At 38.9% G+C, this 18,592-nt stretch overlaps 1 protein-coding gene across 1 annotated transcript in view; it reads left to right on the top strand.

Annotated features, from left to right (window-relative positions):
* LOC137095199 (serine/threonine-protein kinase STK11-like) overlaps positions 1-18,592 on the top strand; it is a 298,229-nt gene that overhangs the window by 152,033 nt on the left and 127,604 nt on the right. Inside the window, exon 6 of the mRNA XM_067461585.1 lies at positions 17,212-17,339. Coding sequence (XP_067317686.1) covers positions 17,212-17,339 — 128 coding nt within the window. The remainder of the gene's footprint in view (positions 1-17,211; positions 17,340-18,592) is intronic.

Raw genomic sequence — 18,592 nt, 5'->3', positions numbered from 1 at the left:
AGGCTAAAAATGCCCAGCTTTTGAAGCCACTCCTCATAAGCCTTCTTATCCGGACCTTGATCATTTGAGTCGCCCTCCTATGGTGACATTCCATCTTAGAGTTAACATCTTCCTTCTATTGCGGTGCCCAGAATTGGGCACAGTATGATTCCAGTATGAGGAGCCTTCTAATCAAGGTGAAAGAAGAAAGCGCAAAAGCTGGTTTGCAGTTAAACATAAAAAAACCCAAGATTATAGCAACAAGAATGATTGACAACTAAGAAATAGAGGGAGAAAAGTGGAGGCAGTGACAGACTTTGTATTTCTAGGTGAAAAGATTACTGCAGACATAGACTGCAGCCAGGAAATTAGAAAACGCTTACTTCTTGGGAGGAGAGCAATGTCCAGTCTCGATAAAATTGTGAAGAGTAGAGACATCACACTGGCAACAAAGATCCACATAGTTAAAGCAATGGTATTCCCTATAGTCACCTATGGATGTGAGAGCTGGACCATAGGGAAGGCTGAGCGAAGGAAGATAGATGCTTTTGAACTGTGGTGTTGGAGGAAAGTGCTGAGAGTGCCTTGGACCACCAGAAGATCCAACCAGTCCATACTTCATGAAATAAAGCCGGACTGCTCCCTGGAGGGAAGGATATTAGAGGCAAAGATGAAGTACTTTGGCCACATCATAAGAAGAAAGGAAAGCTTAGAGAAGACAATGATGCTGGGGGAAATGGAAGGAAAAAGGGAGGGGGGCCGACCAAGGGCAAGATGGATGGATGGCATCCTTGAAGTGACTGGCTTGACTCTGTAGGAGCTGACGGCCGACAGGGAGCTCTGGCGTGGGCTGGTCCATGAGGTCACGAAGAGTCAGAAACGACTGAATGAATGAACATTAACAACATGATTCCAGGTGTGGCCTGACCAAGGCAGAATAGAATACAGGGGGAGCAAGACTTCCCTGGATCTATCCACCAGACTCCTATTTATAAGAGTGTTTGAGGATTGGGACATCCATAAGAAGATCAAGGTGCTTGTTTATGAAGCCATTGCCTCCCAACCTTGCTCTATGCCTTCAAAATGTGGAAAGTCTGCAGATGTCGCACTCAACTCTTGGAACGATTCCATCAGTGTTGCCTCTGGAAAATCCTGCAAATCTCTTGAGGAGCCATCGGACAAATGACATTCTCCCTATTTATTTATTTATTTATTTATTTATTTAGAATTTTTATATACCAGTCTTCTCACCTCCAAAGAGGAACTCAGGCTGGTTTACAACAAGGGGGTTCATACACAATGGTTTAAAAACATCACATCAATAATACACTAATATAAACACATTAAAGTACTATCATATAATTATATAAAACCGAGTCGTTAGCATAAAAATCACTATTCATCCCCATCCGCCCGTGTGGTCAAAAGCCATTGCCTCACTCATCAAATGCCAGATTCCAAAGCTAGGTTTTCACCAACTTTCTAAAGGTCAGGAGAGAAGGGGCAGTTCTAATCTCCAGTGGGAGAGAGTTCTAGAGCCGAGGGGCCACTACCAAGAAGGCCCTGTCCCTCGTCCCCACCAGACGCGATTGCAAAGATGGTGGGACCGAGAGCAGGGCCCCTCCAGAAGATCTTAACAATCTTGATGGTTCATAGGGGAGAATCCGTTCAGACAGGTAAACTGGGCCGGAGTCGTTTAGGGATTTATAGGTCAACCCCAGCACTTTGAATTGTGCTCAGAAGCTAGTTGGCAGTCAGTGGAGCTGGCGCAACAGAGGAGTAGTATGCTCCCTGTACCCCGCTCCTGTTAGTAATCTGGCTGCTGCTCGTTGGACTAATTGCAGCTTCCGGGCAGTCTTCAGAGGCAACCCCACGTAGAGAGCGTTGCAGTAGTCTATACGGGATGTAACCAGAGCGTGGACCACCGTAGCCAAGTCAGACTTCCCAAGGTGTGGGCGCATCTGGCGCACAAGTTTTAATTGTGCAAAACCACCGCCGAGATGAGTCCAAAGCAGTTAATATACTCCCAACTCCAGAACGGAAAATGGAATGTTGGTGGACAGGAAAAAATATTGAAAGATGGGCTTAAAGCCAACCTTTAAAACTGTGGCTTTGACACAGATAACTGGGAAGTCGTGGCTCTTGAGCGCTCTAGCTGGAGGTCAGCTGTGACCAGCAGTACTGCAGAATTCAAAAAGGCACGAATGGAAGGCAAAAGGGAGAAACATGCCAAAAGGAAAGTGCGTCATGCCAACCCTGACCAGGACCACCTTTCTCCTGGAAACCAATATCCCCACTGTGGGAGAACATGTGGATCAAGAATAGGGTTCCACAGGCACCTACGCACCCACCGCCAAGACACTACACTTGGAAGGCCATCATATTTGGGCTACGAGAGATCACCTATACTGGAATAAAAAGCTAAGAAGAAAGTGGTAGCATGACTTCCCTGGATCTAGGCACTAGACTCCTATTTATGCAAGCCAAAAAGAGGGGTTTAAAGATTATTATTATTTTACTGACACAAAAATACAGTATGTTACAGCAAACGAGATATATATGCTGGATTTCATATCACAAAATCACAAGTCGAAGACATCCCAAGCGTCTAGGACTATGTGATGTATTTTCAAATGATGCACGTAGAACTAAGTAAGATGGCCTTTTGCAGTTGACAGATCATGATTTTGTCAATAATAATAATAATAATAATAATAATAATAATAATAAATTATATCCTTCTTTGTCTCTCCCACAGGAAACTCAAACCAGCTTAATGTAAAAGCATTAGGATACAAATTCAAACATACAAATATACAAACATTAAAAAAGAATTAAATATAAACAGTATTTAAAAATTCAGTTAAAATCCATTAAAACACATTCAGAGTTAAAAACCACAAAACCAAAAGTTCAAGATTGACTAGTGACCGCTCAATGATTGGAACATTTTTCAGTTCCAACAGAAAATTAAGTTGGAGGTTGGTGTGGTTTTTAGGTTGAATATATATTTTTTGATTTTAATTCATTGAATTTATAATACTAATTATTTATTTATTTATGGCATTTATATGCCACCCTTCTCACCCTGAAATAGACTCAGAGCGGTTTACAAGATATATATTACTATATTGTACTATACCATTATATATAAATATATAATTATAATATCATATTATTGTTAATATTAGAATTATATTGCATTACATTATAATATTATAAATATTATATAATACATTGTATATACATATAATATTTATAATTGGCAAAAATTGGTATGATAAGAAACAAAGATGGCAGGAACCTAACAGAAGCTGAAGAGATCAAGAGAAGGTAGCGAGACTATACATAAGATCTGTATAGGAAGGATAGTAATATCGAGGATAGTTTTGACGGTGTGGTGAATGAATTAGAACCAGACATCCTAAGGAGTGAAGTTGAATGGGCCTTAAGAAGCATTGCTAACAACAAGGCAGCAGGAGACGACGGGATCCCAGCTGAACTGTTTAAAATCTTAAAAGATGATGCTGTCAAGGTGATGCATGCCATATGCCAGCAAATATGGAAAACACAAGAATGGCCATCAGACTGGAAAAAATCAACTTATATCCCCATACCAAAAAAGGGAAATGCGAAAGACTGCTCAAACTTCCGTACAGTGGCCCTTATTTCTCATGCCAGTAAGGTAATGCTCAAGATCCTGCAAGGAAGACTCCAGCAATACATGGAGCGAGAGCTGCCAGATGTTCAAGCTGGGTTTAGAAAAGGCAGAGGAACAAGAGACCAGATTGCCAATATCCGCTGGATAATGGAGAAAGGCAGGGAGTTTCAGAAAAACATCTACTTCTGCTTCATTGACTACTCTAAAGCCTTTGACTGTGTGGATCATAACAAATTGTGGCAAGTTCTTGGTGGGATGGGCATCCCAAGCCACCTTGTCTCTCTCCTGAGGAATCTGTACAAGGACCAAGTAGCAACTGACCACGGAACTGACCACAGAACAACAGACTGGTTCGCGATTGGGAAAGGCGTACGGCAAGGCTGCATACTCTCACCAACCTTTTTAACTTGTATGCAGAACACATCATGCGATGTGCGGGGCTTGATGAATGCAAAGCTGGGGTGAAAATTGCTGGAAGAAACATTAACAACCTCAGATATGCAGATGACACCACTCTGATGGCCGAAAGCGAGGAGGAGCTGAGGAGCATTCTAATCAAGGTGAAAGAAGAAAGCGCAAAAACCGGGTTGCAGCTTAAAAAAAAACGGGTTGCAACATAAAAAAAACCAAGATTATGGCAACAAGAATGATTGACAACTGGGAAATAGAGGGAGAAATCGTGGAGGCCGTGACAGACTTTGTATTTCTAGGCGCAAAGATTACTGCAGATGCAGATTGTGGCCAGGAAATCAGAAGACGCTTATTTCTTGGGAGGAGAGCAATGTCCAGTCTCGATAAAATAGTAAAGAGTAGAGACATCAGACTGGCAACAAAGATCCGCCTAGTCAAAGCCATGCTATTCCCTGTAGTCACCTACGGATGTGAGAGCTGGACCTTAGGGAAGGCGAAGCAAAGGAAGATCGATGCTTTTGAACTGTGGTGCTGGAGGAAAGTTCTGAGAGTGCCTTGGACTGCGAAAAGATCCAACCAGTCCATCCTCCAGGAAATAAAGCCTGACTGCTCACTGGAGGGAAGGGTACTGGAGACAAAGTTGAAGTACTTTGGCCACATCATGAGGAGACAGCAAAGCCTAGAGAAGACAATTATGCTGGGGAAAGTGGAAGGCAAAAGGAAGAGGGGTCGACCAAGGGCAAGATGGATGGATGGCATCCTTGAAGTGACTGGAGTGACCTTGAAGGAGCTGGGGCCAACAGCGAGCTCTGGCGTGGGCTGGTCCATGAGATCACGAAGAGTCGGAGACGACTGAACGAATGAACAACAACAAATATTATATGTATATATAATGTATTATATTATATTATTAGAATAGATTATCACAAACATCACCAAAGTGGACAAGCCCTGCATTTCTTACATTCTTAAAAAGAGTGCACCTTGCTTGTTTAGATTAGCACCACCCTGCCTATGGGAGTCATAGTCATAGAAAGATTTAAGGAAGCAGACCAAGCTGAAAAAGCAGCAGAATAAAAATACGGGGACACCAGGGCAGATTGAGTGTTCAGATTAACATATTCAAATTAACAAGAAAACGGGCACCTTTTTATACTAATGACATTTACTTCTGTTTTAATGTTTTTTTTTAAAGATATTTTTATTATATTATACACACAGATCAATAAGCCAAATTCCAAGTGTTACACATATAAAACCTAAATAATTCAACAAATATTAAAGATATTATACTAATTTAGACTGGTGTATATTACCTTATCTCCACCCTCCCTCCCTCCCACCCTCCCTCCCTCTTCAACCACAGTATATTTCTAGCTAACCTTGCAGATCCAGCCACTGGTAGAGTCTTTGTGTTTTTTCTTTGATGTGATCGTTGGCTCCTCCATTTTTCACCCAGTTGAAGTAGACCTTCCATCTATTTGTAATGATCTTTTCTTTGTCCATTCTTGGTGCTTGCTTGGTCATAATTCCCGTAATGTCTAACAGCACTTGATCGTACATATAATCATTCCAATTAGTTAACGTCCATTTCGATTTGTCTTTCCATCCTCTGGCAATCACTGCATGGGCTGCTCTTATCATTACCTTAAATAACTCCTGGCAATTAATTATTATACTCGGATGATCCAACACTCCCCAAAGTAGCAAATCATTATTAATTTGAATTCTTATCTGGAATATCTCCTGAATTTTTACTTGTATGATTTGCCAGAATTTTTTTATTTCAGAACACTCCCACCACATGTGTGAATAAGTACCTTTTTCTTTATTACAATGCCAACACTTCAAATTCTTTCCTTTTAACATATAAGCCAATTGTTCAGGAGTTCTATACCATCTTAATATCATCTTTTTTTCTAATTCATTATATTTTTCTATTTTTATTTTATTCATGTTCCTAATTATTTCCTCTATTTCTCTTGTCTGTAATGATTTAACTCCAATCCATTTATTACTTATTGCTCTAATCATAAACTCTTTATCTTCTACCATTAAATTATATATTTTTGCCACTGTTCCTTTACTTGTCTTTTCTCTTGCATTTAGCAATTTATCTACCTTTAGTTCTTCAGTGGGTTTTGCACCCTCTTTTTTTACTTTTTCCCAAATCCCTCTTAATTTTAACCAATTTTCTTTCCCCCCCCCTTTTCCAAAAATTCTGGCCAATTAATTATCTCTCCATCTTGTTTCCACATATCTTGTACCCTCCTTAATCCCATTTCTTCTAAGTTATTTGCTAACCTTTCGGGGAGTCCCATGCTCTTAATAGGGGTCTTTCCTGATATTTTATATGCCCATAGTTTTTGCCATTTTTGCCAACAGTCATATGCTACCTTTCTCGGCCCTGTTAGATTTTCCTTTATTTTGTTAATATCTCTGGTGTATAGCCCGTATTTTCCCCATCCTAGATTTATTTCATTCTCTACTTTTATCCATTTATCTTCTCCCTTTAAACTTATTTCTAGTAGTGCCCTTAATTGGAAAGCCTCATAATAACATTGTAGATTTGGAAACCCCCATCCAAGAATTCTCTTTGGGGTATATTGAATCTTTTTCATTATTCTGTTTCTCTTTTTCCCATATATCCATTCTCTCAAAGTGTTGTCCCGTTCTTTTAATTGTTTATATTCTATTTTTATTGATAAAGTTTGTAAAAGATAAAGTAGTTTGGGAATTATGCACATTTTCAGAGCTTGTATTTTCCGTGGGATACTTAATTGCTTATCCCTCCAGGCTTTTATTTTTTCCTGAATTTTTTTCCATATTGCCCCATAGTTGGCCACTTTTAACTTGGTTATTTCTTTTGTAATAGTAATGCCTAAATATTTTGTTCTATTTCTTATTATTTTTATTTCTCCCATTTTTGCCTGCAGCGCCTTCTGCTCCTTTTTCCCCATATTGTATATAAGCATTTCTGATTTGCTCATGTTGACTTTCAATCCTGAGTATCTTTCAAAATCTTTTAGAATTACTTGTATTTCCCTTATTGCTTCTATTGGGTTTTCCATTATTAATAAAATGTCATCCGCATAAAGATTTATCTTCAGTTCTTCGTTCTTAATCTGATAGCCCTTTATCCTGCCGTTGTTTCGTATTCTGTCTGCCAGAGGTTCCATTGCTAATGCAAATAACAACGGAGATAGAGGGCAGCCTTGTTTTACTCCTCTTTCTATTTTCAAGAATTTTGTTAGTCCTTCATTTACTCTTATTCTTGCTCTCATATTACTATATAACTCTTTTATTATTTTAGTAAATGAAATGTCAAATCCGTAGTTACCCATTAATTGCAACTTCTGTTTTAATGTTTACGTATTTGTAGATTTTTAAATTGTACTAAATGCTTTTAATGTAAGCCACTTTGAATCTCGGGTATAAATAAACATAACAATTAAAATACATTCGAAAACTAATAATGTATCCATAGCCACTTTGAGTCTCCTTGTAGAGAGAGAAAGTGGGATATAAATAAACATAAATATTATTGTTTGTGTTGTCAAAGGCTTTTGTGGTCAGAATCACTGGGTTGCTGTGAGTTTTCTGGGCTGTCTGGCCATGTTCCAGAAGCATTCTCCTGACGTATCACATCTATGGCAGGGGCATCCTCAGAGGTAGTGAGGTCTGTTGGAAACTAGCCAAGTGGGGTTTATATATCTGTGGAATAATGTCCAGGATGGGAGAAAGAACTATAGTCTGTCAGAGGCAAGTGTGAATGTTGTCATTGGTCATCTTGATTAGAATTGAATAGCCTAGCAGCTTCATGTCCACCACAGATATCAGAAGAGCTGCAAGACCAAGAACAAGCCACGAGAATCAAGAAAAACACCCACCCAGTGGAAAAGTGTTGTTCCCATGCATCAAGGGAACCACGGACCGCATAGGGAAGCTGATGAAGAAACACAACCTACAAACAACCCACTAAGAAAATCCAAGATTTGCTATGTTCAGCAAAGGACAAGAGGGATCTTCCCACCTCTGCAGGAGTCTACTGTGTACCATGCAGTTGTGGACAAGCCTCCATAGGGACCACCAAATGCACCAGCATTGCCCAGATATGAATCAAGGAACATAAATGGAACAGCAGACTAATTCAACCAGAGAAGTCAGCCATAGCAGAGCACCTGATGAATCAACCTGGACACAGCATGTCAGTTGGAGAAGAAAGAAATGCTGGACCACTCTCACAACCACCATGTCAGACTACACAGAGAAGGCATTGAAATCCACAAGCATGTGGACAATTTCAACAGAAAGGAGGAAACAATGAAAAGGAACAAAATCTGGCTACCAGTATTTTTTTTTAAAAAAACCTCTAAAATTAGGACAGTAAATAAAGAGCAATACTCAGAAAGCAGGGGAATTCTAGACAGGAATCAATCAGGGTCTGGAGAACAAGCCCTATGAAGAGCGGCTTAAAGAGCAGGGCATGTTTAGCCTGAAGAAGAGAAGGCTGAGAGGAGATATGATAGCCATGTATAAATATGTGAGAGGAAGTCAAAGGGAGGAGGGTGCTAATTTTTTTTCTGCTCCCCTGGAGACTAGGACACGGAACAATTAGGAAGAACTTCCTGACTGTGAGAGCCGTTCAGCAGTGGAACTCTCTGCCCCAGAGTGTGGTGGAGCCTCCTTCTTTGGAAGCTTTTAAACAGAGGCTGGATGGTCATCTGTCAGGAATGCTCTGAATGCAATATTTCTTCTTCTTGGCAGGGGTTGGACTGCGTGGCCCATGAGGTCTCGTCCAACTCTATGATTCTATGATTCTAGGACCAGCTAACACCTTCCAACAAAGGATTCCCCCAGGCAAGAAGCAGCTATGCTTTTTTAAAATAAACTTTTATTGATATTTCTTTTAAAATAGACATTTACTAACATATACAGACGACACTTAATATTTTACAATACATCCAAAGGAAAAGAAAAGAAAAAAGAAAAAACAACAACAAAGACACCAGAAGGACAAGACATACCAACTTTAACAAATGTAGACTTCCAGATCTCCCCAAGCTGAAGAGCTCCTCCTTTATTATTGATTTTGACATTCTTTATATATATATATATATATATATATATATTTCTTTTCTTTAATTTAATTGTTTCCTTTTCTCTTCTCCTTCCTATCTTTTTCTCCTTTCCTCCTTCTTATCATCTCAAGTCTCCGTTTTCTTCTTGAATTTACCTCTGAGATTTTCTTAAAGTTCACTAATATAGATCTCCTCGTTTTCTTTTTTGATGTAATCTATAAATTTTGTCCAGTCCGTTTTTTGATAATTCTTCTCATTTTGTGCCATTCTTTCAGTGAGCCTGTCCATGTTTAAAATATCCATGACTTTCAGATTTCATTGTTCCTTTGTGGGTATCTCTTTCATTTTCCATACTCTGGCAAGAGTGATTCTTGCCGCTGTTGTCATATAAAAGAGAAGCTTGTCTGTGTTTTTATCCATCTTGCTATCTGTTATTCCTAATAAGAAGGTCTCTGGTTTTAATTCAGTTTTTTTCTGTAAAACGATCTCTATTTGTTTCCCTATTTGGCGCCAGTATTCTTTAACTTTTTTGCATTTCCACCACATGTGGATAAAGTTCCCGATTTTTTCGTCACATTTCCAACACTTTCCTCCTGTTTTTCCTTTGCTGATTTTTGCTAATACTTCTGGTGTTAAGTGCCATCTATAAAATAACTTTTACCAGTTTTCCTTCATTTCTGCTGCGTATGAGTATTTCAGTATGAGTATTTCTGCCATGGATATTGATCTCTCTACATCTCTAGCCCACTGCACCATGTTTCCTTTTACCTGTTCTGTTTCCGTATTCCATATTAGTAGTTGTCTGTAAATTCTACTTATTATCTTTGTGTCTACCTTTATCACCTTATCCCAGAATCCATCCTTTGTTTCAAAACCTATTTTTTTGTCTATGTTAAAGTTCTCTCTGATTTGGAAATAATGGAACGAGATCGATGGATCCAATATCCTTAATTCTTCCTGTGACTTGAGCTTCACTCCTTGTGTATTTATTTTTATCAGTTGTTTATATACTAACCATTTGTCTTAGGGTAGCTCTTTTAGGTGATTAGCCTCATTGGGCGAGAACCATAACGGTGTTCTTATATATAATATTTCCTTGTATCTATTCCATACTTGGATTAGTCCAGATCTTATCACGTGGTTCTTGAAGTTTCTCTCCTTTTGTGCCTTACCCCTCCAAAGGTATCCATGCCAGCCCTGGACTAAATCAAACCCTTCCAGGGTTAGTAATTTCTTCTTCTCTAACATTGCCCACTCCCTTATCCAATCCAGGGCTGCCGCCTCATAGTAAAGTTGGAGGTTAGGCAGGTCAAGTCCCCCTCTATTTTTGTCGTCTGTTAGGTTTACAAAACTTATCCTATGTTTTTTCCCCTGCCATATGAACTTTCCTATCTCCTTATGCCATTTTTTTATCATCGTTTTTGATTTCACTATTGGCAGGGTTTGGAATAAGAACAGAGCTTCTGGTAGTATACTCATCTTTACGACGGATATTCTCCCAAGCAAGGATAGATTCAGATGTTCCCACTTCTTCATCTTTGTTTTGATTTCTGCCCATTTTTTTTATAGTTATTCTTTATCAGCTGTGTATTTCTGGCCGTAAATATAATTCCCAGGTACTTTGTCTTGTCGACTACTTTAATTCCTGCTATATTCTGTAGTTCTTCCTGCTTTTTCTTATTCATATTCTTAGTGATGATTTGTGTCTTATCTTTATTTATTTTAAGCCCCGCCACCTCTCGGAATTTTTCAATTTCCACCAACCATTTATTTATCTTATCTATAGGATTTTCCACAATACAGACCATGTCATCTGCATAAGCACGGATTTTGTATGAATAGTTTTTTTTATTTTTAAACCTGATAAATCATTATTTTTTCTTATATTGATTAGTAATATTTCCAAGGTTAGGATAAACAATAACGGAGACAGCGGGCAACCCTGTCTGGTTCCTTTCTGTATTGATATACTTTTAGAGGTTTGACCATTTATTACAATCTTTGCTGTTTGCTTTGTGTATATTGATTTTATTGCATTTGTATATTGGTAACCTATATCCATTTCCTTTAGTGTCACCTTAATGAAGCTCCAGTTTACCCTGTCAAACGCTTTTTCCACGTCAAGGAACATCATGGCGACCTCTTTGTAGTTGTTTTTTTCATAGTATTCGTTAATATTCATTAGCATTCTTATGTTGTCTCTTAATTGGCATTTCGGGAGAAATCCCATTTGGTCTTCTTCTATTCTTGTCATTAATAGATCTTTTAATCTGTCCGCCAGTATACTAGAGAATATTTTATAATCTACGTTGGTAAGTGAAATTGGTCTATAGTTTTTAAGCTGTGTACCGTCTGTATTGTCTTTATGTATTATGGTTATCATGGCTTCTTTCCATGATTCTGAGATGGTTGCTTCTTCCAAGGCTTTATTCATCACTCTCTGTATTGGTGGTATGAGAATATCCTGGAATATCTTGTAATATTTTGCCGTGAGGCCGTCTGGTCCTGGGGCTTTATTTATCGGCATCTTTTTTATAGCTTTCCTTATTTCCTCTTGTGTGATTTTGTTATTTAACCTTTCCCTTTGCTCTTCTGATAACCTCTCAATATTCAACGTTCCTAAATATTCCATTATCTTTTCTTTTGGTATATTGTCTTTTTCATAGAGTGTCTTGTAATACTTCTCAAATTGTTTAATTATTTCTCTAGTCTTATAATAGTATTTCCCTCCTTCTTCAATTTTCGCTATGTGTCGGACTTGTTTTTTAATTGCCATCTTTATTGCCAACCACTTCCCCACTTTATTGGCATTTTTGAATTTATCCTGTCTGGCAAATTTAAGTTTCTTTTCTGTCTCCTCTAATTGTAGCGTATTCATTTGTTTTCTTAATAGTTCAAGTTGGTAATGTATCTTTTTATCTTTTTTGCTTGTGTTTCCCAATTTATTATCTCTTTCTCTAATCTGTGTTGCTCCATATTTCTTAATTTTTTAACCTTGTTCCTTGTTTGATTAAATGACCTCTTATAAAGGCCTTGCTGGCATCCCATATTATATTTATTGATGTATCCTTTTCTGTGTTGAGATGAAAAAATTCTTGTAATAAGTTTTTGTTTTTTTTCCTGTTCTTTGGGATCTTTTAATATATTAAGTCTTCATCTAAATATTCTTTATTCTTCCTCTTCTTTTTGTAGTATTATTAACAGTGGGGCGTGATCTGAGTTTATCATTGGTAGAATTTTGGATTTGATGACTTTGTTTAGTATGGTTTTAGTTCCCCAGACGATGTCTATACGTGTCCATGTTTTATGCCTACTTGAGAAAAATGTGAAGTCTTTTTCATTTCCATGTTGGAACCTCCATATATCCTACAGACCTAGATCTTCTTTTAGGTCTCTGAATCTCGTGGGTAGACTCCCTGCGATCTTTTGTTTTGTTTTGAGGATTCCTATATATTTATCCTTCAATTCATCCAACACCCCATTAAAGTCCCCCATAATCAATAACTCATCATAGTCTTGTTCTTCAATCTTTTTTCTCAATTTATCAACAAAGTTACTCTTGGATTCATTAGGAGCATATATATTATACAACAATACAATTTTATTACCCATCTCTATTTTAACCCCTAGCATTCTTCCTTCCATATCTCTAAAGGCTAAGTCAGATGCTATTTTGTCATTTACATATGTCACTACCCCCTTTTCTTTTCTTAGGGCCGGACGCATAGTACATCTTCCCTAATGCTTTATATTCCAGATATGCAACGTGCTTGCTCGAGATATGAGTTTCTTGCAGCGATATCACATCGTATCTACCTTTTTAAAGTCTTTGCCATATTTGTTTTCTCTTATTTGGAGAGTTTAATCCATTTATATTACTAGAGTATATTTTAACTTCCTCCATCATGTTCTTCTTGTGTTTTTATCCCTGACGTCATATCTATCTCGTTCATATTGGAATTATCATCGTTAAGGATCGGTGATTTTCTCTAGGTCTTTTCCTGCTTTTTTCCTGTTCTTCTTGTTCCTCCGTCTCTTTTTGCTCCCCTCCTTCTCTGATTAGTCTTTCCCAGAATTCTTTTACCTTCATTTCAGATGTTAACCAATATTTCGTCCCTTTCCACCTTACCATTATAACCTTCTATTCTTTCCCACTTGAACCTAACATTTCTTTTTTTCAGTTCATTTGTCAGGAAGTGGTATTTGCATCTTCTTTCTATTATGGTCAGCGGGTATTCTTTCAGTATTTCAATCCTGCTCCCTTTATAGAAAGTTGGGGATTTCGCATTCTCTTGTAGTACTTCGTGTCTTGTTAATTTTCTCACGAATCCTACAATTACGTCCTTTGGAGTGTTGTGTCTTTTTGAGTAGCTCGTTTGGATCCTAAAGACCCTGTCTATTTCTGCCTCTATTTCTGCTTTTTCTTTGTTAAGTATGTGTGTTATCATGTCTACAATAATCTCTCTTATTTCTTCTTTGTCTTCTTCTATTATATTACGGAACCTCAGTTGGAATTCTTTCTCTTTAACCTCTATTGCTTCCCGCTGGTTCTGCATTGTTTTTACAGTATCTTCCAGATTTTTGATCTTTTTCTTCATTCCTTCCTGTTGGTTCTTAATAATTTTATTTTCATTCAATAGTTCCTTATTTTCCTGTTTCAGTTTCCCTATTTCCTCATTTATTCCCTTCATCTCTTCTTTAATTGTTGTCTGCATTTCTTCTTTTAATTTCTTCCCTATTTCCTGCATTTCTTCCTTGATGGTCTTGCTTTGCGCCTCCTGACTCTCTTGTCCCTTTGGAACGTCTGCTTGTAATTTCCAGATTTCTTTCAGTAAATCTTTTAGGCTTAATTCTTCTGGAAGCGAGTCTTTTCTAGTTGTTCCTGTTCCTTTTTTTTCCTTATCCTTTTCTCTATCTTTTTCCATTTCCCCTTTTTGTGTAGACATTCTTTTTATAAAGCAATAAGGTTCTGTTTCATTTAACAGTATCTATTGGGTTATTTGGTCCTAGAATTGCAGATTATTTATTTGCCTTGTTAATTCTATTTTTATATTTTCACTGATTTGATGTATGATATTCTATAGCCTTTATGTACCGGGCCTGCTATATTCTGTAGTCTATCTGTGTCTTATACCCATAATGTTCTCTGTTCCTGATCTTGTTATTAAATGACCATCTTCTTATCTTCAATAGACAGGTTCCTGTTATTTTGTTTCTTTTCGTTTCGCTCCTAGATCTGCTTTTTAATGATTAATTTATATTTTATGTAATCGCGATTCTTCCTTCTTATATCATTTCATTACAGTTCTAATATCCTCTTCTCATTCAACTGAATAATATAAACTTTATGGTATAAAATCGTATATTCCTAATTCCCTGTTTCCTATTTCAACCTCTATGGCTCATCCCTATTTCTCTATTTTATATTATCAAATATCATCCGTTATTTTATTGTATATTCTCCAATTATAAATTATATATCGACTCAACTATTAAATCATTCAATTATGTACACTCACCTAGGTAGTGATTATTGCATTCTTATCTGAAATAGCCAGTAGGAATTCATCAATAAATACAAGACATATAAATATCAGGTATATAAATAGTGAATATATAACATCTATTACATGTATAGCTCACATTAACATCTCTAAATATAACCTTTTATCTATGCTCTGTTTCAGTTGATCACTCTGTAGCCTCTATTATATTAATCAGTAACTGACATTATCTTCATACCCCAAGTCCCATGTATTCTAAGTCCATCTAAGTCCATTCATTCAAAATCATTGTCCATAATTCATTCAGCAATGTCCATGTAATCTTTTTAATCAAAATCTAATAATTACGTGACAGTTCCCCTAAAGTCCTTTCTCACCTCACTCTTCTTCTTCCTTTTTCCTCCGTTTCTCCGCTTCTTCGCTTTTTGCTTTTATTGCAATTTGTTCTTTTAACTCCCTATTTCCTTAGTTCCTTGATTGTATTTTCTTATCTTCAGTCCCGTTCTACTCCACTCTCCTCCACTCTTCTCCTTCTTTCTCGGCTGTTTGCCTTCTTTGACGTACCTTTTCTTCCGTTTCTTCTTTCAGGTCTCCACCCCTTTTGTTGCTCCCGATAGCTCATCCCCTTCCTGTCTATCTTGCCATTCTTTTTTTCTGGTTTTATTCTGTCCACTTCCGTCCTCTCCATCGACTCCACTCCCACCTTTTCTAATTTCTTCTCTTTCTCTTTCTCTTTTGCTTCCCCCACCTCCGCGTTCCTCCTGCTGTTCAACTCCTTATCTCATCACCTCCTCTTTTTGTTTCTTTTCCTTGATTCTTTCCCGGCTTTCTTCGCTTCCTTCTCTCCACTACTGGCTGTCCGCTGGCACCACTCGCATCAGCTTCTGTTCCTCCGCTCGTGGTGTGGAGGAACCCAGTTCGCCACTCAAGGAGGCAAGCAGATTCAACGCTGAATCAAGGGAAGACTGTGGAGAGTGGGTGTCTGCCGCGTCACACCCATTTGTTTCCTTTTGAGCGTGTGTAGCTGCCCATGAGCAAGGATTGAGGCTGAGGCTGAGGCTCGTGAGGCTTTTAGGCCAAGTACCGGAGTTTATGTTCTTCGTTGGCCATTTGCTGGTGTCCTTGAGGGAAGAGTCCCTATAGTCTTTACCCTTCTGGCGTTCTGGCTTCTGTGTGCTACTCCAGAGATATGTTCTTCTTTTCTTTTCGTTCTTTGTTTCTTTGTGTTCTCACAGGTAATTTCAGTCTGTTTTTTGTTTTAGCAACGTCGACTCTCCTTCTCAGCTTGGGTTTCCCTTTCTTCTTTGAGATATCTCCTGCTTCCCATATTTTCTCTTAGTTTAAAATAGCAGCTGGTGTCTAGTCCCACGTTGCACCCTTGCAGCTGCACCGGGCATCCTTACTAAGCCCCCGCACAACCGGACTTCAGACACCCTGGACTTTGTTCTTCGAGGATTTCCCCTTCCAGGCTATGTCAGCCCAGTTGAAAAGGCACCACCCGCTCCTAGCTGCCAGGTTGGGGGAGCATGTGCTTAACCAGGGGGTGTTTAGCTGGCCAGTTCCTCTCAGAGCCCTCAGAGAACCGTGGCGGCCACCATCTTGCCACTACCGGAAGTCAGAAGCAGCTATGCTTTGAAGCTGCTAGGCCATTAAATGCTAATCAAGGTGGCCAATTGAAACATTCACACTTGCCTCCAGCAGACAAGTGTTCTTTCTCCCACCCTGAACATTCCACAGATATATAAACACCATTTGCCTTGTTTCCAACAGACATCACAACTTCTGAGGATGCCTGCCATAGATATAGGGGAAACATCAGGAGAGAATGCTTCTGGAATATGGCCAGACAAGCCCAGAAAACTCATAGCAACCCATTGTTATTTTTTTATTTACTTTTATCCCACGAATGGGACTCAGAGCAGCATAATAGTAAGGTAAGGTAAAGGTAGTCCCCTGACATTAAGTCCAGTCATGTCTGACTCTGGGGTGTGGTGCTCATCTCCATTTCTAAGCCGAAGAGCCAGCATTGTCCGTAGACACCTCCAAGGTCATGTGGCCGGCATGACTGCATGGAGCGCCGTTACCTTCCCGCCAGAGCGGTACCTATTGATCTACTCACATTTTGCATGTTTTCGAACTGCTAGGTTGGCAGAAGCTAGGGCTGACAGCAGAAGCTCACGCCGCTCCCCGGAATCGAACCTGCGACCTTTCGATCAACAAGCTCAGCAGCTCAGTGCTTTAACCCACTGCGCCACCGGGGGCTCCTGCATAATAGTAACAACAACAATAATAGAGAAGATTTGAGTGTTGGATCAGTACCATGGGAGATAAGGCCCTATTCTCTGTGCACAAAATGATATATCCTGCCCAGAATGTTTTGCTTCAAGTGCAGAAAAATAATTTTCTTACCCAAAGTGTTTAGTTCATGTTTTGTGCAGAATGAAATCTTAACTTCCCAAGACTTTAACAAGTCCAAGGTTCACACTGTTGCTTTTTTACTTTGCTTTCCATCCAGGGCAAGAGAACTAACAAAGAAAGGCATTTGACTGTGTTTCTCTCTGTTACTCTTTTACAGGTATAATATAACAACCGGCCTTTATCCCTTTGAGGGCGATAATATTTATAAGCTGTTTGAAAACATTGGGAAAGGGGACTACACGATTCCGGAAGATTGTGGCCCTCAGTTCTCTGATCTGCTTAGAGGTAAGTGTTCTTCTTTCTAAAGGAGGGCAACTTTCCGAATATGCACTCAGTTGTTCACAACCAATAAGCATCGATGGAAGAGGTAAGGCTCGCAAATAGTTTAGGGAAGCATGGGTCATTTGTGCCCTTCCAGGTATCTTCCAGTTATTTACAGAAATATTAGCAAATAGATAAAAAATAATCCTAGTTAAGATTTTACATGAAAACCAAGCAGGCTTCCTTCCAAGCAGGTAGTTAAACCAAAGCATAAGGTAAAAGTTTCTCCTTGACGTTAAGTCTAGTGGTGGTGCTCATCTCCATTTCTGAGCCGAAGAGCTGGCATTGTCCAAGGTCATGTGGCCATTATGACTGCAAGGAGTAGTAGCTATTGATCTACTCACATTTCCATGTTTTCGAACTGCTAAGTTGGCAGAAGCTGGGACTAACAGCGGGAGCTCATCCCATTCCCCGGATTCGAACTGCTAATCTTTTGGTCAGCAAGTTCAGCAGCTCAGCGATGTACTCTGCTGCGCCACGATGGGGCCCAAACCAAAGCATACAAATGGTTTTAAAACATACTAGAGGTGGCTGAACAAGACCCTAACAGAGAAACTGATCTTCTATTTCTAAATGCAGGAAAAGCTTTTGATAACAGTTGTTGTGGATTTATAGAAAAATATTGGTTCACTATGGTGTGGGTCAGCTATTTAAAAAGGTGGTTGCGTGGTACGTACTCAAATCAACAAGTCAAATTAAGGATAAATGGCCAAATGTCAAATTATATAGAGATACGAAAACAAACAAGACAAAGTTGTCCTCTATCACCTCTACTATTTATCTAGATGTTGGAAGTATTACATATTAGGATTAGAGAAGACAGTCATATTACAGGGGTGAAAATTAAAAGACAAGGATTTAAAGTTAAAGCATATGCTGATGATATGGTTTGCATTATAGACACCCCAGTAAAGAGTATTCAAAGCCTGATGGAAATTATCAATAGACTCATAGACCTGGTGGGCCATCCAGTCCAACCCCATTCTGCCAAGAAGCAGGAAAATTGCCTTCAAAGCATCCCCCAACAGATGGCCATCCAGCCTCTGTTTAAAAGCCTCCAAAGAAATAGTGTCTCCACAAGGGGCAGAGACTTCCACAGCTGAACAGCTCTCATTGTTAGGAAGTTCTTCCTCATGTTCAGGTGGAATCTCCTTCCTTTCCTGTACTTTGAAGCCATTGTTCCCTTGCGTCCAAGTCTCCAGGGCAGCAGAAAACAA

Source organism: Anolis sagrei, chromosome Y (assembly GCF_037176765.1).
Source record: "Anolis sagrei isolate rAnoSag1 chromosome Y, rAnoSag1.mat, whole genome shotgun sequence".
Taxonomy (NCBI): Eukaryota; Metazoa; Chordata; class Lepidosauria; order Squamata; family Dactyloidae; genus Anolis; species Anolis sagrei.
Note: the sequence above shows the minus strand (reverse complement) of the source record. Positions and strands in the feature narration are given on the sequence as shown.